We start from the raw sequence: 24,475 nt of genomic DNA, 5'->3' as shown, positions 1-24,475 counted from the left end.
AAGACTCGAGTGTCATACAAGAGTGTAGAGAACCTTTTTCAGTCAGTGTTTTTCAAAATATGTGAAACCAAAAACAACCATTCCAAGAAACATAAAAGCTTAAAAGGCATCGGTCTGAGCTGACATATCACTTACTAGATGTGTCATCCTAAAACAAAAATTGTGAAATTCACTTAAGGCTACCAACCTCCTATCTTATATTTATTAAGAACAAGATATTTTAAAAATTAAAATTTATATAGCCTACAATTAATTTTCTAAATTTTTTTTAACATCAATTTAAAAAACTGACTGGATTTATCTCTATTTAAAACAAAACAGTGCTTATTTTATTATCTCATCTTCCTCATTCAGCTCATGACCATTTAGAAACAGCTATCAATTTAAAGAAGAAAAGATCAATATTGACCCATTTTACATTGGTAGAGATGATCAAGGAAGATTAACTTTAAAAATGCCTGCTTATTATTTTGGTGCTGAGCTTTCAAAGATGCATTTTCAAAGGCAAGCATGCTCACTAATCACTCTAAAATAGAAACTACTATAGTTTGGGATTTATTAAATTTTATTTCATATGCAACTGAAAAATATTTCATTTTAGAAACTGTAAAATCCAAATAAAAGTTTTATTACCTTCATATCAGTTTCCCTTGGAATGTGGTCCTTGAAATCTTCAATTGAACTTACAAGAAAAGGAATGTGGTAGGACAAGACCTACACAGGACAACAAAAAAGAACACAGCATTATTTTTAAATGGCGGCCTCTAAATTTATGAAATATTACCATTTGATTACTTCTAGTTTTCACAGAAATGACTTTTCTTTATCTATTGTCATGTAATCTTCAGTACTAAGATACACAGAAATGAAATGTATGTATTCAATGCCAAACTGAATACAGGCAAATGGAAAATGCTTTAATGAAAAGTTGAAAAAGTAGCTCAATATCCAGGCAAGTTATACCCCCTGAATTTCAATACCAAAACAAAAAAAGTTTAAGTATCTTTAATTTCTACATACTTTATTTTAAATGACTGTGAGAACTGGAACTTTAATTATATCACTGCCTACTATAAATTTAGAGTAACTTTTAATTTCTGGGAAATTAAAAGGGATTATCTGAATATAGCATATGTACTTATAATGGTTTCTTACATCTCTAAGTGCTTCTTGTGCCAAGGAGCGGAAGGATAAAATTACACCAATTATTGTCATCCTCTTCAAGACACTGTCAACAGCTAAATTTGAAGGAAGGGGAAAAGAGAGGAGCATGAATTAGATTCTTTCTTAACCTTGAAGAAAACTCTTAGTCATAAAATTCCCATGATAAAAGGCACAACTAATAGCATTTTACTTTAACAAATGACTAAAGAGGCAAATGTATTGAAAGCTGATATAAAAATTAATCATAGTTTACTGCAAATGGAATATACTCCATTCTTCAAAATGGTTTATCAGTGGTCGGCAAACTCATTAGTCAACAGAGCCAAATATCAACAGTACAATGATTAAATTTCTTTTGAGAGCCAAATTTTTTAAACTTAAACTATATAGGTAGGTACACTGTTATTAACGTAATTAGTGTACTCCTAAGGTTTAGGAAGAGCCACACTCAAGGGGCCAAAGAGCCGTAGTTTGCCGACCACGGGTTTAGATGGTTCACCAGACTCTTGAAAAAATCATATGTGGAAATCCTAACTCCCAAAGCTGACGGTATTAGGAGGTGGGACCTTTGGAAGGTGCTCAAGTCAGGAGGGTGGAGTCCTAATGAATTCAATTAGTGTCTTATAAGAAGCTACAGCGTGATATCCTTAACCCCTTACATCATGTGAAAATTCAGTGAGAAATCTGCAACCCTGAAGATCCTCAAATGACCATGTTGGCACCATTATCTTGGACTTCCACAACTGTGACAAATAAATTTCTATTGTTTATAAACTACCCAGTCTGTAGTGTTTTGGTTTAGAAGTTCAAATGAGTAAGACACATCCCATGGAACTAATCCTAGAGCAGTGATGGCGAACCTATGACACACGTGTCAGAGGTGACAGACGAACTCATTTTTTTGGTTGATTTTTCTTTGTTAACTGGCATTTAAATATATAAAATAAATATCAAAAATATAAGTCTTTGTTTTACTATGGTTGCAAATATAAAAAAATTTCTATATGTGACACGGCACCAGAGTTAAGTTAGGGTTTTTCAAAATGCTGACATGCCGAGCTCAAAAGGTTCGCCATCACTGTACTAGAGCAATGGCTATGTGGGTCCTGGGCCAGGCAAGCCAAAGGTAGTGGGAGACAGGACAGAAAAGAATGGCTGGATGTGAAGTTTATCCAAATAATGGTTTCTGAACACTATGCTAAATAGTTTATACTATCCTTCAAGCAATACGTAGATTATTCAGGGTTTTCAAAAATATAAAGAATGACATGAAAAGAAGTATGTTTAAAAAATATGACTCTGAATGTCAGAGACAGGTTAGAAAGTGAAGACTGAATGCATGTTAAGAAGCCATGACTGGCCCTGGCCAGTGTGGCTCAGTTGGTTGGAGCATCATCCTGTTCACCAAAAGGTTACCAGTTCCATTTCCAGTCAGGGCATATGCCCAGGTTACAAGCTCGATATCCCTGGTTGGGGGGCAGTGGATCAATATTTTGCTCTCACATAGATGTTTCTCTCTCTCCCTCTGCCTTCCCCTCTCTCTTTAAAAATCAATTAAAAAAAAAAAAAGCCATGACTATAAGTTCATGATAAAGCAATCAACAAGAACCACAGGAGTAGATTTGGGAACATAAAATGATGAAGTAGACAAGGTGAAAGATAGAATAGTGAGTGGGAAAGACTGGGAAAAAATTTCTAAAGGTAATAACTGCAGATTAGTTCCAGCCAATCACTGCCATAATGGGGAGAAATACTGCCCATTATTCAATTTGCTCAGGTCACATAGTTAGAAAGCCTAAAACTGAAAATTACTTCCAGATTGCCTTTCAATTCAGAGCTGCTTTTTAATAAATAATACTGCTTTTTCTTTTTAAGGATGTTTGTTGACTATGAAAATCAAACTATTCTAAAAGTACATCAACTTCTGGACATGGGGTAAAAGAAGCACAAAGGTAGAGGTCGGAGACAAAAGAGAGCAATCCGAAAAATAGTTCAACTGAAAACGTAGCTTTCTCTATTTCCCTGAATAAGGTACCCTTAAGCAGATTTTTTTCCAATTCCAAAAAATGATTTAATAAATTATATCTAAAGATAAATTTGATATATATGGGTATTAAAACAACAATTTATCTTTTGATTTTGGCTAATTACAAAGGTCAAGAATCACCACCATTATAGATAAAATTCAAGTAAACAGACTCTAGATAAAGGATGATGAATTTTATTTTGAAACCTATAAATTCTGGTCGGAATTTTAACAAATTCTATGTTGTTTCAATTCCACAAATAGGAGAGTTAAACTAACAGTAAACAGGCATTGAACAGTGCAGTAGCTTAGTTGTTTCTAACCAGATGCTCTTTATGAGCAGAACATTAGGGTGAAGACTAGTTGGGTGTTCAAATGAGTATTATAAAATGGGACAAACACGAAACATACAAAAAAGTTAAGAATAAAAAAAAGACTAGAAAATACAAGTACATAATAAAATAAGAGATCAAGTAGTTATTTAATAATTTCTTGCTAAAAAATGTATTCACTCTCCTCTTCCTATTATGCTACCAAGTCAATTTTTTCTTTGATTTCATTTTTTAAGTATCATACAGTAAACCTGACCTTTTTTCCCCTTTTGGTATACAGCTCTAGGAAAAATAATTAATATGTGTAGATTTGTGTTATCACCATCATCACCACTATGATGAACAGTTTCTTCAACCTAAAATACCCCCTCATTGTTTTCTGTGTATAGTTCTGGCAACCACTGATCTACTCTACAAGGCAAACTGTAGTGTAATTTTATGCTAATTTATATGCTAAGTTTATATTTTTTAAAGCAAGATAAGATAGCTTAATAAAATTTGATACAGTTGTAAAACATTTAAAAGAAAAATATCAAAGGCAAAGTATGTAAAACACATGAATTGATCACTTTTTATTTTCTTAAGGATTACTTTTTATTTGGGAAAATAAACTTTCTGGTTTTCTCAAGTGCAAAGACTATTTTTTTGAATTTCACTAATTTTCTAATGTTGGGAAGCCTTTAAATGAATCAAAAGAAGCATGACTTTAAAATAGTTTATAATTATAACTTTAAGTTCATGTACAAAAAGCAGGTGAAAATAAAATTAATTCAAGTGCATCTAAAGAAGTTATCAGGCTAAACATACTTTATTAAATATTTAAGATTCACTCTTATTTCACAATATACCTCCCACAAAAAACTCAATGTCAACTGTCAAAAAGACATTGAAAAGGATTTTTTTTTTTTTTTTAAGGTGTAGGCCCAGGTTTTCATGCAACGAATACTAGTAAGCAATAAAAAGGAACAAATTACTGATTCACTTAACACAGGTGGGTAAATCTCAAAAATATGCTAAAGTCAGACACAAAAAGAGTTATGACTTAGTTTATATAAAATTCTAGAACAGCATATTTAATCTATAGTGTGGTAGAAATCAGGTAAGTCCTCTGTATTGGGGGCTGGGATGGACATTGACTATACAGGGACATGAGGAGACTCTGAGGTGGCGGGACTGCTCTACGTCTTGATTACAATAGTGACTACATGGATGTATGCATTTATCACAATCCATCACACAGTTCACTTAAGTGTGTGCATCTATTATATGTAAAGTGTACCTCAATCAGGTTGATTTTTAGAAAGTGACAGACTCAAAAGTTAATTCTTCTTTAATCCAAATTAATATAGATTTACTGTATTCAATTTAATGGGTTCATGAACTAACTGTTAATATTCAAAATATTTGACACATGGTACTAAGAATACAGTAAAAAAATTGTGAAACAGATACTTAAATGGGTCCTTTGAAAAATTTCCCAGTTCTCTTCATAAGCTAAAGAGTAGTTATTCATAATTTATTACTATTTTATGTTTACAAATTTTAAGCAAAAGCTAAATACTTTGGTCTTCTTAATGCTTCTAAAAACTATCAGAAGTTACCCACATGATAATCTTTTAAAGAGTGCAGCCATCTGGTCTGGTTTGTCAAAGCTGGTCCTCATTTGTGTTAGCACATCAACATTCTCCACCACAAGTTTCTAAAAAAGAGAAAGATCCCAGGTCAGGCATAGATCTCCTTGTGTTAATGAGATAAGAGCATGCTTGGATATTACAATCTGGCATGTGGGAAATACAATTCATGAAATCCAGATGCACTATACTATATATTTTTGTTGTTGTTTTAATAAAGGAATCTTAAAATTATTTACACAGGCTTAATGTTTTCTTCAGTTTGCAAATTCAGGAAGAGGAGTTCAGGAAAAAAGCCATAAAGATAAGTAGGAGGATAAAGGGTTATCTTATCCTTAGACAAAAAACAGCATCAATAATAAAAAGCAGACACGGAAGTGGATATAATGAGCAATAAATTCCACCAAAACAACAACTGACCGAAGACAGCCTAGAGTTCATTGATGGATATATACAATCAGAAGGACAATAACTTGTTAGGGTATGGTACCACTTCAAGGAGATTATAATAAAGCAATAGTTTCCAACACAAATTATCAAATGGAAGTGTCAACTATGTACCTTCTCTTTCATAGACCATCGAGAGAGAAAAGGAAGGAGAATAGAAAGAAAGAAGGGATATTAATAAGGGAAGGGAGTGAAGGATAACTATTCAAGAAAATCTCATTAAAGGATGTTTTGCTTAAAAGAAACACTGGAAAGTAATTTAATTTAAAAATTACAACTAAGACAAATGTAATTAATTTGAAAAATAATAGATTATGTATTTGTAAAGCTTAGATGTATGTATTTGAAATATGCAGGGATGAAGCCTGGATTTTGAAATATGTAATTGTAAATACATATATCCAGGCTCTATCCCTGAATATTTCAATTCAGCAGGTCTAGCTGCAAAGACATAGCAAGCATACTGTTAAAGTGCCATAGTGGTTGTGTTACAAGCCAAGGGCTAATGACATCTGATTTAAGGGGAGCAAGAAAAACTATACAGAAAATCTATAAAACTCATTTTTCCTATACTCATATGCATTTAGTTTACGTTTCTTGATATTACTTCAGATTATTTCTCTTTATGCTCCCAACGAAATGTTCTGCTTCAGTCACATTTATGTGCTAAATTCAAGTTCTATAGTCTCTGATCAGAATGCCTGCTCTTTCTGGGGCCAATACCATACTTGTCTCATTCTAAAACTTGATTCAACCAATATATGTTCAAACTACATACCCAATCCTGACACTACTAATGCACCTTGAACATAATATCACATCAGTGAATCAAAGACACCACTGAATTTTAAATTCACCATTACCTTATGTGCCACTAAGAAAAACAACACTCTACCAATTAAACTTCAATGTTTTCTAATTAGCTGACTATAAGATGCATACAATTTCAGAAATATAGGATAATTGTTTTAGAATTAATAAATTACAGTATATATTTAATAGTAAGAATACTGTAATCATTTTTAAGCTCCTGTACGAGGCAATTTACAAATAACCTCATTTACTTGGATCCAAATGAGGGAGAGGATATTCCAATTTTACAACAGAGGAAACTAAGGCTCAGAGAAGTTACATAACTTGCCCAAAGTGGCAAAGATTTTAAGTGGCAAAATTTGGAATCTGAATATAGGCATGTTCAATTTAAAAATCCAGCCCCTTAAACACTAAAGAAACGGTTTCCGATCTTCAGTGTACATCAGAATGATCTGGAGAACTTTATTAACTAAAACTGATATTGCTGGGTCCCAGCACCACACGTTCTGATTCAGCAGGTCTGAAATAGAACCAAAAAAAAAGGTGCATTTTTAACAAGTGCCAAGTAATGCTGCTGATGACGATCTGGGGAAAATTATTTAAAGGCATTGATTAATATCACTGGTGAATGAACTGAACACTGGAAATAAAAATAGGAATTACCAACTAAATCAATCAGTGATGGCGAACCTTTTGAGCTCGGCATGTCAGCATTTTGAAAAACCCTAACTTAACTCTGGTGCCGTGTCACATATAGACATTTTTTGATATTTGTAACCATAGTAAAACAAAGACTTATATTTTTGATATTTATTTTATATATTTAAATGCCATTTAACAAAGAAAAATCAACCAAAAAAATGAGTTCGTGTGTCACCTCTGACACGTGTGTCATAGGTTCGCCATCACTGAACTAAATGGTTTAAAATGAACTGAGACAAATCACGTGAAACCAATCAAGAATACTAAAAAGAAAAAAAGGTTTCCTGTAAAAAAAAAAAAAAAAAGAAAGTTAAAGTCTTGCTTGACACAATTCTTATTTCAATTTCCTACTTCATTTGAAAAAAAAACCTACTAGGGCTCTGTGAAGAACTAAAAGAACTCATCTGTAAAATGCCAAAACAATTCCTTTGGCAAGGCTGGAAGAATAAATTGACTCAACGGGCACAACTCCAAATGAAACACCCCAAGAATTTTAGTAGAAAGAAGACTGGTTGTTTTCTTCTCCAGAAAGTAATAAACATGTTTTACCACAAGTACACATGCATAGTGTTGACTATGTCTGACACATGATTTATTCACAACCATTAAATATAAAGCTCTCCTTTCTTATTGGCACACAACTTTACTGTTTGAAACAAAAAGGTCCTCAGCTACAACAATTAAAACCATCCATAAGATGAAGAAGATGTAGGCACATAATATTTAGTTTATGTCAATTTAGAAAATAAAAGCTAAGAAATTATAGAATGATTTTTAAAAATTTTAATTCCCCCTAAAACATTTTATGCACTAATTTCAAACAGACTAAAATGCTGTTAGAGGTGTCATCATGCTCTAATGTAAGTATGGGTACAATATCTTCAGAGAGATATTTGATAATATTAAGAAAACTTTTAAATGTTCATATCCTTTGATCCATTTTCAAAAATTTGCTGGTTAAATATAGAGAATTCTCTCTCTCAATCTCTCCAGCAATTCTACCAGGAGACAACCCAGAACTGAAAGGTCCATAGCATGTCAGCCTGGGCGATGGCCCTGCTGGTATATGCTGATGCAGGGGAGTGGCACAAGTAGGGGAGAGTGGGTGGGCAGGTGTGCATTCCCAACAAAAGTTTTTAAACATGTGAATTGTGATTTTGTCAGAGGTAGTCTCTGCCTCTGGATGTAAGAATAAGGACCAATCAAAAATTACTGTTTAGCCCTGGCCAGGCAACTCATTTGGTTAGATAGAGCGCATTAACCACACACCAAAGTTGTGGGTTCAATCCTGGTCAGGGCACATACAAGAATCAACCAATGAAAGCACAAATAAGTGGAACAACAAATCAATGTTTCTCTCTCTCTCAAATTAATAAATAAAAAAGAATTTTAATTACTATTTAGATACCGTGACTGACCAGGCTGCTTCATTTTCAAAAAGACCAGATCATTCAGCTAGGAAAATGTAATATATGTTCCTGCATCAGATAAGCGTGGGTTAGATGACTGCTTAGAACCCTTTCGTTTCTAAGACAGTACAGCAGCCCTGCCAGTGTAAAGCTCTAGGGCTAGATAAGACTATATAGGTTCAAACTTTAGTTTCACCACTTTAAGCATGTGAGTCTGGACAAGTTAATCATTCTTGGTCTCACTTTTCTAATTTGTAAAACAGGGACAATTCCAGTTTCAATGATTTAAAGGAGTTAATAATATGTATGTTTAAAGTTTATAAAAGTCCTAGAACAAAGTAAAGAGTCAGAAAGATAGCTATTTTTACTTATGCATCCAACAAATATTTACCAATGTGTTGGTAAATTTACAATGTGTTGAAAACTAATTTAGCACCGAGGTTTTAGGAGAATTAAATAAAGTTTTTACTCTAGTGAGACTGGCATTAGCAAATACATAAGGGAGGTCACAAGTAAGATACACGTAAAATTGGATAAAGAGAATAAAAAGTGATTGCTATTTTTAAAAGTGTAGTTCAGGAAGGATATTCTGATATGATGACATTTGAAAAATACAGGAATGTTATGAGAAGGCAATCTAAGGCATTATCTCTGTGAAGAGTATCTGAGGTGACACAACAAGCAGGCCAAGTGGGCTGGAGGAGTAAAGAAGGTTCGGAAAAGTGAAAGGCCGGATCCTACAGAGGCCTCTAGGACTGCTAAGGACATTGATGCCTTTGAACTCTCACAGACAGGAATATAGACAGATCTAAATAGGCTAATTTTTATTACTTCATCACAATACTCAAGCCACTATCTTTAATGGCAAAGAAGCACTAAAAATGCTAACAATTCTGGAAGTACCTATTTATTCAGTTGAACTAGAAAATAATTGGCAAAAGTAAAATTACTGGGCCACAATTCTTCTATTATCTCATACTAAAAGGAACATAGAAAGTAAACTGAAAATTAGAAATTTGTTACCTGAGAACAACAACATAGAAAAGAGATAATGTATTTACAAGGGAATGAGTCTAATAAATGAGAAACATTGCTTGTAAAAAAATGAAACTAGCATCGCAATGTTTGTATATTTAAAACCATATTAAGTATAAAGTTTGTGTATTTAAAACCCACAATATAAAGTATCTGAAAGCTGACTTCTATATAAGAATTGTAAAACATTCCTTTAAAAAATAACAATAGAGAATAATGACATGATGAATACCAAAATAATATTTATTCAGTACTTATTGTGTGTCAGGCAGCATGCTAAGTATTCAAGCAATTGACATGTATTAATTAGCTCATATAATTCTTGCAAAGTAAAACTTTTGTAAGTTTAAACTTTGCCCAAAGTCAAAGCACACGACTGACAGGATTGAATTTCAGGATAGCCAGACTTGAAAGCTTGGGTCCTTAACTACTGGATAACACTGCCTCTCTTTTTAGTCACACTGACTCCTGCTGTCTATTTTATTCGCTCAGCAAAATAGTTATCAAACTTGCAGAAATTGACTTATCCTATGTTTGCTCAATTTTCAATAAATCAGGTTACTATTTGTAAAACAGAACAAAACAAAGATGCTATTAAAAGACCACGCTAGGCCCGGCCAGCGTGGCTCAATGGTTGAGCATTAACCTATGAACCAAGAGGTCATGGTTCAATTCCCAGTCAGGGCATATGCCCAGGTTGCAGGCTCGATCCCCAGCGTGGGGCGTGTAGGACACAGCCAATCAATGATTCTTTCTCATCACTGATGTTTCTATTTCTCTCCCTTCCTCTTTGAAATCAATAAACACATATTTTTAAAAAGTACTTCAAGACCTTAAAAAAAAAGACCATGCTAGGGCTATAATTTCACTTACATATGAGAACTTTCATGTCAGGTTAAAGAAATTAACATTCTAGGCTTGCTGCTCATTTTCTTGAAATGTTTTTTAGGAATTCATTTTTATAAGCTAAAATTAATAAAGACTATATTACCTTAAGTTCAGCAACTTGTGATGAAATATGCCACATAAGGCTTTCACTTAGGAACTTCATACCATATGGGCCTAGCAGTTCTGATAATGACCTCATTTCTGAAAGGAAATGCAATTACTTTTATACTTTGACACAGCAAATACTTTTAAAAAATAAACATTAACATATTGAGACATTACATTATAGAAGCAAATTACTCCTGCGAAGTCTTTAGAGTAAAAACAAACAAACAAACAAAAAACACAAATGCAAAGGTAAGTCTGAGATATAATGTAGGACTGTGCATATAACTGAATGAAAATAGTCATAACAGAATCAAAAGCCAAAGAATCATTTCTTCATTCTCTAAAACATGTCATAGTATTATTCACCTGATATGTCAGAATATTCCTCTGCATTGAATGTTAATTCATTTTCTGTAGGTAAGTTCACAAATGCTTTCATTGCAGGGAAATAAGCTATATGACCATTGCTGACTTGTCTTAATAAAGTTTCCAAATACCTAAGGAGAAAAGTAAATTTATAACCAGGAGAAACTATTTAATTCAAAATGTATTATGGTATATATTCCTGAATATAATTTTAAGTTGGCTGATAACATGAATGGGCACTTATCCATAAAAAAAAAAAGAAAACTTTCCCAAGTAGTTCATTACAAAGAAACATTGTCTCAATCCAAATTTCCAAATGTGTTCCTTACCAATTTGTGTATAGACTTGTAATGGTTGGCTCTCCATGACTGTCTAAATGTTGTGTTTGCTGAAGAAGAACATTATTAAATACTCTTGTGATATCAATTTGCACATAGTTTTCTATTGACTGCAGTACAGTCATATATGCTCTTACACTTGTTAGAAGCTCTGATGGTTTTGCAATTTCTTGTGTGGCTTGATTATACATAGTCATTCCAACAATTGACCTGAAGTTAAAAAAAAAAAAAGAAGAAAAGAGTTCTGACTTCTGCATTTATAAATATAGGTCATTCAACCTACTAATCTTTAGTATCAAATAAGCAATAAAATTTTAAATACAAATTGTTACAAAGCCATGAAATTACTATCATTATCTTCCAAAGAAACAATCTAAAAAAAAATGACTACCTAAAAATTACAATGAAATGGCAATGCAAGTGATTTTAAAAATTCTAAAGACATCAGTAATAAAATGATTTAAGGATAAATCCCTTTGACATCATACATTATAACAAGACAAACCTCATTGCTAGAAACCGTCCAAGGAAATCAACTCAAGACAAAAATGCTATCCATGCATATGGCCCCTAAGTCCTAAGATTGTGCTCAAATGTTAACTAAAATCATCAACTAATACAAGCTATACATGGTGGCATTAAAAACCTTTCCTAGGTAAACAAGTTTACAGCCTTGTTTTGATCTTGACCACTAAGGAGATAGATGTTTGGTAAAAAGAGTATCTGCTCCTCTGTGGATTAATGGGCCAGACTACATATTTACAGAAGGAAAACATGGGAGCTGTAAACTGAATCCTACCTTTCACCACTCTACCCACCTTGGTAGTTAAGAATAATAAATACCAAAGGGCATAATTTCCCTTTGTCTTAAATACTAGAGCATTCTGAGTTTTATGGTCAGGATGCCTGCCTTACTAAAGGATAGCAAAAGACAGTCTTTGTTCCAGACCAGACTCTTCTCTAGTCAATTGATGACTTAACATTCAATTTAGTGCCCACATATACATTCTCCTATTTTATTCTATAATCGTAGAATTCTCACCAACTATAGCTCTAAGCTTCATGTTTCATTACTACTCATAGTACTTAACACAATGTTAAACATAAGGTACAAAGACTACTTGTTAATGACTACAGATTTTTTTTAAATCTTTGGCAAAATGTTTTATAAATTGCTTTAAGGCCTTCAAGACAAACTTGTCCAATCAATCAATATTTTCTTTAATAAAGTTGTAATTTTACAAAAAGGATTAAGAAACATTTATAAAGTTGAAAGGTTTCTGACTTATCACATGCAATATCATTTCAAGAAACATTATATATAACCTATAAAACTATAATTAGAACTAAGTGCCTCAAGAGTCTAGATCTATTGGCCTAACAGCACACATCTGAATCCAGAATAGACTTGAGTTCATCTAGTCCTGAAGTTTTGAACATTTAAATTTGACCCCTTGTAAGGTATGTATCCTGCATCACAATTCAGTACACTCATGTGTACATACATAACTGAAAAGTGTCATGACACAATACTTATACTTACTACATTCAATGCACTAATTTTTTTCTACTTCTTTCTTTCCTTCCTTCCTCTTCTTTCTTTCTTTAAATATTTATTATAACCTCGTAATCTGATTTCATGACCCCACAGGATTGCCACCTGACAGTTGAAATACACTGATTAGCTCCAGTTTTCTCATCTTGCTTATAAGGAAACTAAGGCTCACTGAGATTAAGTGGCTTGTCCAATGTTACAACTGGTTAATAACAGCAAGTATGGGACAAGAATTGGAGTAATTTAAGTAATTCCCAGTTCAGTATTTTCATACTTCCCAGATCATTATTCTTCATATTACACCAATTCTACTAATGCTTTTCGTCATAAAAGGAAATACTGTGTGGGTATGAAGAATAAATATAACAAACTCATTAAATGAACAAACAAGCAAAAACAGTTAATGTTTTTTCTTACTTAGTAAAGCGGATTTCCAGGTGAGAAGTCAAATATTCTCGCGGGGTAAAGGTATGTTCCCAAACCACCATGTTTGGTACATAATTTATAGAGAAACACAACTCAGAAAGTGCAGTGTGCAATTTATCAAGGCTGAAAAAATATTAATAAACAATAAACAAAATGTTTAACATTTTATCATAACAATACAAAATTAATTTTATAAACATGTGAGATCTTATTTGGGGATAATAATTATAGAATTCAATTTCTCTCCTAAACAAAGTTCAAAATCTCAACACATGAAAGCAATTTTCTAAAGATAAGCAACATTCATTTCTATCTTCAGATGATGACGACTTAATACACAAAAAAGAGCTTATTCCACACTCATAAAGATAATAATTTCCAACTTCTATTGTAATACTTTCTGTTGTGGAGGAAGAAAGTTGTCTACAAAATGACAAATAGCTTGCTCAATGTAGGAAGCAAGGAAGTAAGAAATTTACTTTAAGCAAAACAATATTCACCCATTATTGCCCACCTATGCCTCTTCCTCCAGGTAAGCAAACAGCCCTAAATCTACCTATACTGATATATCCATTTTAAACTAATGTTATCAGTCATACACACCATATGCCAAAATAAAGTCTCAGATATCTTATTTTAAATACAATGAAAATAAAAGTGCACCCCTAAATTTTTAGATTCCTGGCCTTTAGTATTCTGTATATAAAGACAAGACAATTATCATCTATTACATCTATTTTCTTCAAAACTCCAAAATCTGTATTCTTAGATGAAATAAGCACTAAATGGTTAATCAAGTCCACAAAGGTGAAAAAAATTAATGACTGGGAAATGGAGAATTTACAATTACTAGCATTTCGTCAATACTAATGCCATACAAAAATAAACTGAAAAAATAAACCTTAGCAAAAATATATATAATAAAAGTGGATGGCTTACTTGGTCACTACCAGCCTGTTTTTCCTCATGCTCTCAACTCCAGGTTTTTCCCTTTCAGGTTCCCCTTTTTTACCAGTTTGTTTTTTTGACTTCTTATTCACTGCCTGACTAATGGTTTTGGCACAATGCTTGGGCAGCAACTAAATTTAAAAAGAATAAAATGTTACATTACACCAATTACTTTGAAAACACATTACTTATTCAGATAAACCTTAACTGAATCCAGTCTATGTAAGAAATATCATGCTAGCACTAAGAAAAGAGATATAAATAAAAAGTAGAATTTACCTAGCTTTGGGAGTCTAAGCTTAGTGGAAAACAGAAATAGGTAAATATTGTGTGAAGAAAGACTTCATAGAGGAAGTTATATCAAGACTGCAGTTTATAGGATAAATGAAAAATTTTACTGGAAGGAAAATGGCCTACGAAGAACAAAACTATGTGTTCAGAATCTAGTAAGAATTCCTAGGTGATGAAGTACAGACAGGACAGAGAAGTTTGAACTATCAGGAAGGGACTTAAATGCCAACCTAGAGGTTGGATTTTATAGTGTAAGTAATCCTAAAGACAGTGGTAATATTTTAAAACTATCTAATAATGGAACTTCACAAGAGGTAATGAGATTTAGAAGAGTGAGAATAAGAAAAAAAAAAATAACTGGCTAACAGATCATTTTCTTGCTTTCATATACAAATTTCCTATCTGTAAGGAAACATTTAAATTATTACCTGGTCACTCAGAGTACACTGTTCTGTGCAAATATCAGTGATAAGATTTCGAGCTTGTTTAGCCATTTCATCCAGAAACATGTTACATAAGGAAAGACTTCGATCTCCAATATGATGTCGCTGTTAAAAAGCAGAATAATAATAATAGTTACCAAAAAGTAGTTTGAAATAAAACACTTTTTAAATAAACACAGAAAATAAGATTAAAGTCTATTCTACAATAAGGAGTGGGGGTTCAAGATTATTACATACATTACTTCTGTGCTGCTAGAATAAATGTAAGATAATATAAAAGAATGTAAAATATTTCAACATGCAAAATAAATGTTACTAAATCTACCATGATACCTTAAAATGTATTTTAAGATGCCCTTTAAAACTTTAAAGGCGATGTAGAAGCCAGATACAATTAAATATTGATTCACTTACATAAGGAGAGATTTCAAATTATAGTTACAGCCCTGTTTAAGCAAATTCTGACTCCTGAAAGATAAACTGTATCTCTCACTATTACTTCTTCCTGAAAAAAAGAACACTGAACTAGCATTGCTTTACTAGACTAACTTATTTAAGACACAGGTCTGATTTCACTACTCCCCTTCAATGGCTGAGAAATACTGAGACTAAAAAACAAAACAAATAGGATTTCTTAACATGTCACAAGTTTCTCTATGATCTGCCCTCTGCCTCTAGCTGCAGTGCTGAGAAGAGACTTTAGGACAATGGCAGAAACACAGGGACCTTAGCAGACTACAACAATAATCCAGACAAAAGATGATGTGGCTTGAGCAGGGGGAGAAGAGGTAGGAGTTTGGATATATACATAAAGATAAAGCCAAAGACAGAAAATGCTCCAAGGTTGAGGGTGAGGCAACATGTCCAAAAGCAACAGTTATCTTCTGTACATGTTACATTTTACATAGCTAAAAATGCCTAAATTGCAACAGAATATTTTTAAAAATTTACAACTAAAGGTACAGGACTGGGCTGAAAATACAAATTTGGGAGACATCAGCATATGAAAGATTTTTAAACAATGAGACGGAAAAGATGAGTGAACTAATATACTGGATAGTACAGATAGAGCAACACAATTACTAGTTTTCCTTTAGTACTGGATGCTATTATCCCGGGCTCCTGCTGACCCAGCAGGGTGTAAATTTCAAATCTAGTTCAAAAGATAGTATCTTTCTGCAAATTTATTTTAAGTATTCCAACTCAAAATGAGGTTTCAGCATTAAGAAATTGTTCTGGAGGCTTTTTCTATAATGCCTCTGATGTAAATAAATTCAAAGACTAAAACTAAAATTATAAAGCCAGACTGCACTGAGAACTATGCACATCAACTTACTCTGTCCTCACCCTGAGGTGAATTTCCCCAATGCTCCCACAGTGCCTCATGTATATTTCTACCACAGCACAGATCATCAGACCATGGATTGGTCTAGGGCAGCCGTGGGCAAACTACGGCCCGCGGGCCGGATCCGGCCTGTTTGAAATGAATAAAACTATTGAAAAAAAAAGACCGTACCCTTTTATGTAATGATGTTTACTTTGAATTTATATTAGTTCACACAAACACTCCATCCATGCTTTTTTTCCGGCCCTCCGGTCCAGTTTAAGAACCCACTGTGGCCCTCGTGTCAAAAAGTTTGCCCACCCCTGGTCTAGGGCCATGGTCGGCGAACTGCAGCTCTTTGGCCCCTTGAGTGTGGCTCTTCCTAAACCTTAGGAGTACACTAATTAAGTTAATAACAATGTACCAACCTATATAGTTTAAGTTTAAAAAATTTGGCTCTCAAAAGAAATTTCAATCATTGTACTGTTGATATTTGGCTCTGTTTGCCGACCACTGGTCTTAGGGTAGAGACTGTGTCTTTGCATCTCTCATTCACAGCATTTAACAAGGCAGATGGGAAATAACAGTCTTTAACAAATTAGCTAAATGGAAAATAGAACAGTGACACTGACTAGCTACATGACTATAGGGAGACTTTCTTCATCTGTAAACTAAGAATGATTACCAGCAGTATTGTTGCCACTTAGTCATAGCAATCAAATGCAAAAAAGGATGGGAGAATGTTGTACAAATTGCATGCTTCTATATAAATATAAACACATTATTAATTACTTGTTATAATTATTTAGTAAGAATTGAGTATTATCCTATTTAGGAACTATAACTTTACCAACTAAATGAAGCAGAAACATTATGATATAAAGTAGATAATGATAGATATTACGATATAAAATGCTATGAAAATATGGAAAAGGAGGGACAAATTCTAACTAGAAAAATGCTACAAATATTTTGGAAGAGGTGGGGTTTAAGCTGACTACTGAGAAAAAGGTAAGAGTACAAGAGGTAAGGGTGCAATGAAATGAATTTTATGTGTTAGGAAAAACCTTTAAAAGGCTAAAAAGTAGACAATTAGTGTGCTTTGCATAAGGTGGACTAGTTATAGTTCATAGGAAGTGGAAAGTGTATGATAAAACGAGGGTAGAGTCCACCCAGATGAGTGGATAAACAAAATGTGGTAAACACATAGAATAGATTATTATTCAGCCATAAAAAAGAAAGTTCTGATATGTGCTATAACATGGATGAGTCTTGAAACATTATGCTCAGTAAGAAACAAAAGGATAAACATTCTGATACCACTTATATGAATGATCTAAAATAGGCAGATTCAAAGAGATAGACAGTAGACTAGGGTATACCAAGGGTAGGAGGGATGAGGAATTACTGCTTAATGGTTCCAGAGTTTTTGCTTGGGGTGATGAAAGTTTTGAAAATGGGTAGTGGTGATGGCTGCACAATACTGTGAAGATAATTAATGCCATTGAACTGTACATTTAAAAATAATTAAAATAGCAAAGTTTGATGTTAGATATACATAAATTTTTTAAACACAAAAATTTTTAATGACAATAAAAAGAAGGGGGTAAAGATCAAATTGTTGAGGATTTTAAATGCCTGAGAATTTTTACTTTCTTCATATGCAATTAAGAACCACTGATGATTCTTTAAGAAGGAATCATCTGGTGGCATTGCACTAGGTAGACTTAAAGGCAGGAAAACTATTCAACAGTACATATAAAGAACTACAATAGTGACAAAAGCAACGGAAAGTAGAGGATGTATTCAAGAAATGATACCACACAAATAAAATTGGAGGATTTTCATGGGTAATTTAATGAAAAAGATTATGGTGAAGAAAAATTTAATAGTATACCTTAGGTAAATAAAGCTTGGGGGAAAGCTATTAAATCTAAAAACTATGAATCTATTAAAATTGGGTATTAATATCCTCACAGTTATTAATCCTAAAAGCACTCCCTAATAAACTTCTGTAGGCTAATCTCTCTCTCATTCCAATGGATTCTGCAACAGATGTTACCTAATGCTTAAAAATATTAATAATGCTACTGTTATCTGTAAGTTTCTCTTCTACAAGTTCTATAGTTTTAAGTAAAGAGACTCAATACTAATTAAATTATACAGAAATATACTATTTAATTTTAATATATATTCTTACTACATTTAAACAGTGATACTTGTTCCTTAAACATTAGAAGGAACATCAGTATCTATCAAAAATACTGAGTACATTTTTGATAAATATTTGGCATCAATAAAACTGATTAGTTCAATTATTCAATAATTTTCTGTGCCTGCATGCTAGCATGTGTATGTCTTACAAATACCAGCAAATTTAGATTTTACTATATTCATGGTATTGGTAAGTCAGTAAAATTCATCTTTGACATGTTTATGTTTAGTCACTAATCTGTGCATTCAATTTGCAAGTTTTGCCTGGCTGGCATGACTCAGGCTTGATCCCCAATATGGGGCACACAGGAAGCAGCCAATCAATGATTCTCTCTCATTGATGTTTCTATTTCCCTCTCCCTCTTTGACATCAATAAAAATAAACATATTTTTTTAATTTGCAAGTCTTTCCAAAGTAACCTAAGAAAGTAAGCATACAAAATCAGTTACTGTATATATTTTTAGCATACATATTAATACCTGACCCACCATTTACTTTAATAAAGGTAATTTCAAGTGACCTTATGATATATTCTTATAAATACTTATCCATCTATTAAAATATCTATTATATCTATATCAAGTACCTATTCAAGTATTCTCTGATTCTTAGATGCATTAGATGGGAAGCTAAATTAGGTATCCATGACTTTGTGAGCATTTGGTCAGCTACATGTTAGGTTTAGTTTATTCTGCATACCATATAAATCAGAGTAGGACCCTGAAATTACCTCTTCTGGACACAGTTCATGTGTGCAACTCATAAAATGAGTGCAAAGCAGTGGAAATGCAATTGAGTATCTTGACTGAGAGGGTAACTCCAAACACTGTTGAAACATCTTCTCAAAAGCACGACTATAAAAACTATATAAGAAAACAAATTAAAAATTAGAATCAACTGTTATAGTTAAAATTTTCATGATATAGTACCTTATAGTTAATTTGATTCAAGTGAATGAAAGTCACCAATTGGTAGCATTATTCCCTTAAAGAATAGTTATTTTTCCAAAGAGTAACTATTACACACTGATAATCACTCCAGAGTAATAAAAATATTATTTGTATGATATATTACAAATTTTAAAAAACCTAAACAGAAAATAAACCATACATATATTATATGAATATATGACTTTCTAATTGTTGTATCTTTCTTATACACTAGGAACCTTTCTGTAGCTCAAAATATATATCTATATATATATATAAAAGCCTAAGCGACCAGCCGACCACCCAGTAGCTATGATGCACACTGACCACCAGGGGGCAGGCGCTCAATGTAGGAGTGGAAACCACAGGCATGTAAACATGGAACAGACTGATGAATCTCAGAGGGAAGGGGGGAGGGGGGGAGGCAGGAAGAGACTAACCGAAGATCTTATATGCATACTATAGTCCTGGTGCATGGATTCGTGCACCGGTGGGGTTCCTCGATCTGGTCTGCATGTATCGAGCCGAAACCAAGCCAAAACCAGCTCTCCAACATCCCCCAAGGGGTCCCAGATTACGAGGGCGCAGGCTAGGCCGAGGGACCCCACAAATCTGTGCACCGGGCCTCTAGTGTAAATATAAAGTGTTCTATTTTCTTCCCAAGGAAGCCTTTGGGACTGACAATAATATACATTTCCAAATAACCTTAAAAATTTTTGTAAATTTAACACGTGATATACTCTGGTTTGAGGTTTTTTTAGTTCTTTAAGAGACTCCTGATGCCTTCCCTGGATTTCTTCTGCAATACTGCTAATTAAGCCACCCTAACAAACTGCCAAAATCAGTATGAACTGAGTTATTTTCCAAAATAAAAGCAATGAAAAGCTTTTCATAATGACAGCTAGTCAATACATAGTAACTACTATCATTATCCACTGGGATTATCTCAGCATTTTAGAAATAAAGGGACATACTAGGTTATTCCAATAAAGTTCCCTAAAGGAATAAAGGCCAAGAAGCAGAAATAGAGTTGATATTGTATAGCTATGGAGCCAGAATACTTGCGTTTGAATCCTGGCCTCATCATCAAAGTCATATATTCATTCAAACATTTATTAAATACCTACTATGTTAGACACTATGGAAATAAAACATGATCCTCCTTCAAGGACCATACAATGAGGGGAAAAAGAAAAGGGTAAAACTTATAAACTACTAAGTATAACTAAAGAGGCTCTGAAAAAAGCAAAGGAAAATGGAACATAATTCAGGGAATAGTCACTATATCATCATAATATTAATGTCTAATTTAATACTAGAGAGTGAAATTAGTTGGTATTTTATTTCCAACATTTGCTCTATTTAACGCTAATCTACAATATTTTTTTTTTTTTTGCTTAATCTAATGATGAAAGAGGGAGGGCCTTAAATCAAATTTGAAGTGACTGTTTTCACCTCCTCAAAAAAGTGTAAAAAATTCACACCAGAAGAGCTATTCTAAATAGAGAATTAAAAATAAACATAAAATCCCAAATTGGTAAACTTGTTTTTAAAAATATATTTTTATTGATTTCAGAGAGGGAGAGAGAGATAGAAACATCAATGATGAGAGAGAATCATTGATCAGCTGCCTCCTGCATGCCCCCTACTAGGGATCCAGTCATGTGCCCTTGATCAGAATCCAACCTGGGACCCTTCAGTCCGCAGACCGATGCTCTATTCACTGAGCAAAACCAGCTAGGGAAGTAAACTTTTTTGTTAGCAAGTTGTCCACTATTCCCTTTATTCTTATGCCCTAGTCCTGGTCAGAACACGTGCAGGAGGCAACCAATCAATGGGTCTCGCTCACATCAATGTTTCTCTCTGTCCCTCCCCCTCCCTTCCACTCTCTAAAAATCAATGGAAAAATATCCTCCAGTGAGTATTTTTTTAAAAAGTTTATTATTGCTGAACTGTCTTAAGAATTATATTAATATTAAAAAACAAATCAAGAGAGATACCTTTAGATACTAACACATCTTAAATTCTGATTTAAAGATAATCATAACATACCAAAATATGGAGAGATCTGATGTTTCCACCAACATTTCCACCAAGGAATCCACCATTTTTGTATGAAAAATTATCGTATTCATCATCTTTCCAAGTTCTCTATGATCTGCAAGGCTAAGCGAAGCCTTAGAGACACTAGTATATGCCTATAAAAGTACAGCAAAAAACAAAAGAAATTTAAAGTACAAACCAATGAATTTAGCCTTGTAATTCTACATGTAGAAAAAACACACCCACTATTGAAAAATACTTATTTTATTAATTAAAATAAGTATCAGTGCCATCACTTTGTAAAGATCTGCTCCTTTTGTAGTAATATTTTACAACTAAAAAAGTCTCTAAACTTGCCTTTTCCTCACTGTTTGCCCTTTTCCTATGTAAGCCAGTTTTCTTCAAATTCTAATCATCTTTCACTGTGTGGATAAAATGTTACTTTCTCTATTAGCCATTACTAGCAATTTCAACTTGAAGAAAGCTTTTCTCTATACTAGCAATTTTCAACCAGTATGCCACACGAATTTTTAAAACATGCAATAACTGACTCTTTAGGCCAGGGGCACTGAACTCCTTTCCCTTAGGATGTCAAAAAAAATTTTTTTAATGACAAAAGCCAACACTATAGCCATCTGGTGTGACTGAATCAAAATCATACCTATATTTTTTGTCAGATCAGCAAGAAATATTTTTTGGTGTGCCACAGAACTTTAGTAATTAGTTTGTGTGTGCCATGAGATGAAAAAGGTTGAAAATTGCTGATCTATACAAACCTCCTAAATTCTGGACACTACCTCCCATCTTGCACTTTTGCCCTCTTTCCCTATACAAGACTTCTCTGGCTTAGTTGTATGTCCCATTCTTTCCCTCCTTAGTATGCTTTGTCCTGCTGTCACTAAAAAAATGAGTCTATTATGCAGTAGAAAGGGGCTGAGTAACTGTGTCCCAATTATGGTTAAGAACAATGTTATAGGTTGAAATGTGTCCCCCAAAAAGGTATGCTGAACTCATATTCCCCAGTACCTCAAAGTGTGACCTTATTTGGAAACTGAGTCCTTACAGAGATAATGAAGTTAAAATAAGGTCATTACAGAAGGACCTAATCCACTATGACTATTGTCCTTATCAAAATAAGAAATTTGGACCAGATACATATGCATGTAAGGAAGACTATGTAAGGAGAAACAGGAAAAATGCCATTAGAGTAATGCATATACAAGCCAAGGAACACCAAAGATAGCTAGCAAATCACCAGAATCTAGGAAAAAGGCATAAAACAGATTCTCCCTCACAGTCCTTAGAAGAAATTAACCCTGCTGACACCATGAGTTCAGATTTCTGGCCTCCAGAACTATAAGACAATAAATTTTTGTTGTTTAAGTCACTCAGTTTGCGGTTCTTTGTTATGGCAGCCCTAGGAAAAGAATACAAGCAACTATGGAATACAAGAAAGAATCAGATAGCAGGTAATGTACTTATAGATATCTTGAAAACCTATCTACAATAATGAAAGCATAATATGCAAATCAACTGAACAGCAGAACGACCGTCCAGAAGACCATGCTATGATATGCACTGTCGCCAGGCCAGCCAAGGCGGTGCGATGATATCGGTTAAGGGGCCCCGCCATCGCCGCACGATCACCCCGCAGAGGGAGGCCCAGGCCACTGGCCGGTGGGGTGATTGATGGAGGGGACGGGAGTGGCGACGATCAATCGCAGAGCCCTGGCTGAGTGGCAGGGCCTCCCTCTGCTGGGCGATCCATCTGGAGGCCCCGTGATCAATCGCCCCACAGAGGGAGGCCCAGGCCAACAGCCAGCGATGCTATGGCGAGTGTGCGGGGCCGGCCAGTGATCACCCCACAGAGGGAGCCCCAGGCCAGCCAGGCGATTACACCCCACACCTGTCACCCACAGAGGGAGGCGACCGGTGGTGGTGGAAGAGGCGAACAGCACCGCACCAATGGCAAGCAGTGGCAGTAGCCGGGGCAGGCCCAGCTTTTGGCAGCCAGGGGAAGGAAAGCCCCAATAGGCCCTGATTGCCAGCCAGGCCTTGGGACCCTACCTGAGGGGTCCCAGATTGCAAGAGAGTGCAGGCCAGGCTGAGGGACATCCCTCCCTTGCATGAATTTCATGCACCGGACCTCTAGTCTCTATGTATAAAAGCCTAAGCAACCGTTAGGACTGGTCGACCAGTAGCTATGATGCACACTGACTACCAGGGGGCAGACATTCAAAGCAGGAGCTGCCCCCTGGTGGTCAGTGCGCTCCCACAGCCAACATCCTGTGGCTGGCCAACCTCCTGCTGTCCCTCACCGCCCCCCAGCCAACTTCCCCCAGTCTCCCCCCGCAACCCACCCCGCCCCCCGTCAGCTGACCCTGTGGGGTGATCGTGGGGCGATGGCGGGGCCCCTCCATCAATCTCATCGCACCCATGTTGGCTGGCCTGGCGACAGTGCGTATCATAGTGGGGACAGCCAGGCAGGCAGAGGGACCCCACCTGTGCATGAATTCATGCACCAGGCTTCTAGTATAAAAATACAATCGTACACAGGGACATATAGTTCTACATTCTTAATGCTCACTCAAATGCTCTATATTCTAACATACTGAATAAAGCTAAAACTCTCAAGTGACTCATTCAAAATGGATAAGTTTAATAATCTTGGATGTATTTAATAAGGAAAATTTAAAATGCATCTAGCCCTGGCTGGTGTGGCTCAATTGGTTAGACATCCTCCCATGCACCAAAGGTCGCAGGTTCAATTCCTGGTCAAGGCACATATCCAGGTTTCAGGCTCAATCCCTAGTTGGAAGGGCATACAAGAGGCTGCCAATCGATGGTCTGCTCTCACATTAATCTTTCTCTTTCTCTCTCCCTCTCCCTTCCTCTCTCTCTCTAAAAATCAATAAAAATAGAGAGGGAGAGAGATAGAAACATCAATGATGAGAGAGAATCACTGATCAGCTGCTTCCTGCATGCCCCACGCTGGGGAGCGAGCCCTCAATCCTAGGCATGTGCCCGACCAGGAATCGAACT

The 24,475-nt window shown here is 34.7% G+C and overlaps 1 protein-coding gene and 1 long non-coding RNA gene across 8 annotated transcripts in view; one reads left to right on the top strand and one right to left on the bottom strand.

Annotated features, from left to right (window-relative positions):
* Positions 1-24,475, bottom strand: part of NCKAP1 (NCK associated protein 1) — a 95,297-nt gene that overhangs the window by 10,379 nt on the left and 60,443 nt on the right. For 6 of the 7 annotated variants that reach the window (XM_059703902.1, XM_059703901.1, XM_059703904.1 and 3 more), the window contains 11 exons: positions 21,443-21,588; positions 19,192-19,324; positions 14,908-15,027; positions 14,180-14,319; positions 13,232-13,363; positions 11,251-11,469; positions 10,922-11,052; positions 10,551-10,648; positions 5,128-5,221; positions 1,156-1,238; positions 634-714 (listed from right to left, as the gene is read on the bottom strand). In XM_059703902.1, the coding sequence (XP_059559885.1) occupies positions 634-714; positions 1,156-1,238; positions 5,128-5,221; positions 10,551-10,648; positions 10,922-11,052; positions 11,251-11,469; positions 13,232-13,363; positions 14,180-14,319; positions 14,908-15,027; positions 19,192-19,324; positions 21,443-21,588 (1,377 nt within the window). The remainder of the gene's footprint in view (positions 1-633; positions 715-1,155; positions 1,239-5,127; positions 5,222-10,550; positions 10,649-10,921; positions 11,053-11,250; positions 11,470-13,231; positions 13,364-14,179; positions 14,320-14,907; positions 15,028-19,191; positions 19,325-21,442; positions 21,589-24,475) is intronic. The other variant, XM_059703906.1, reaches the window with a different exon arrangement.
* The window catches only part of LOC132238456 (uncharacterized), a 154,117-nt gene continuing 136,739 nt past the window's right edge, over positions 7,098-24,475 (top strand). The window contains exon 1 of the long non-coding RNA XR_009453791.1: positions 7,098-7,333. This is a non-coding gene — a long non-coding RNA (uncharacterized LOC132238456). The remainder of the gene's footprint in view (positions 7,334-24,475) is intronic.

The sequence above is a fragment of the Myotis daubentonii genome, chromosome 7 (genome assembly GCF_963259705.1).
Source record: "Myotis daubentonii chromosome 7, mMyoDau2.1, whole genome shotgun sequence".
NCBI classification, from domain to species: domain Eukaryota; kingdom Metazoa; phylum Chordata; class Mammalia; order Chiroptera; family Vespertilionidae; genus Myotis; species Myotis daubentonii.
Note: the sequence above shows the minus strand (reverse complement) of the source record. Positions and strands in the feature narration are given on the sequence as shown.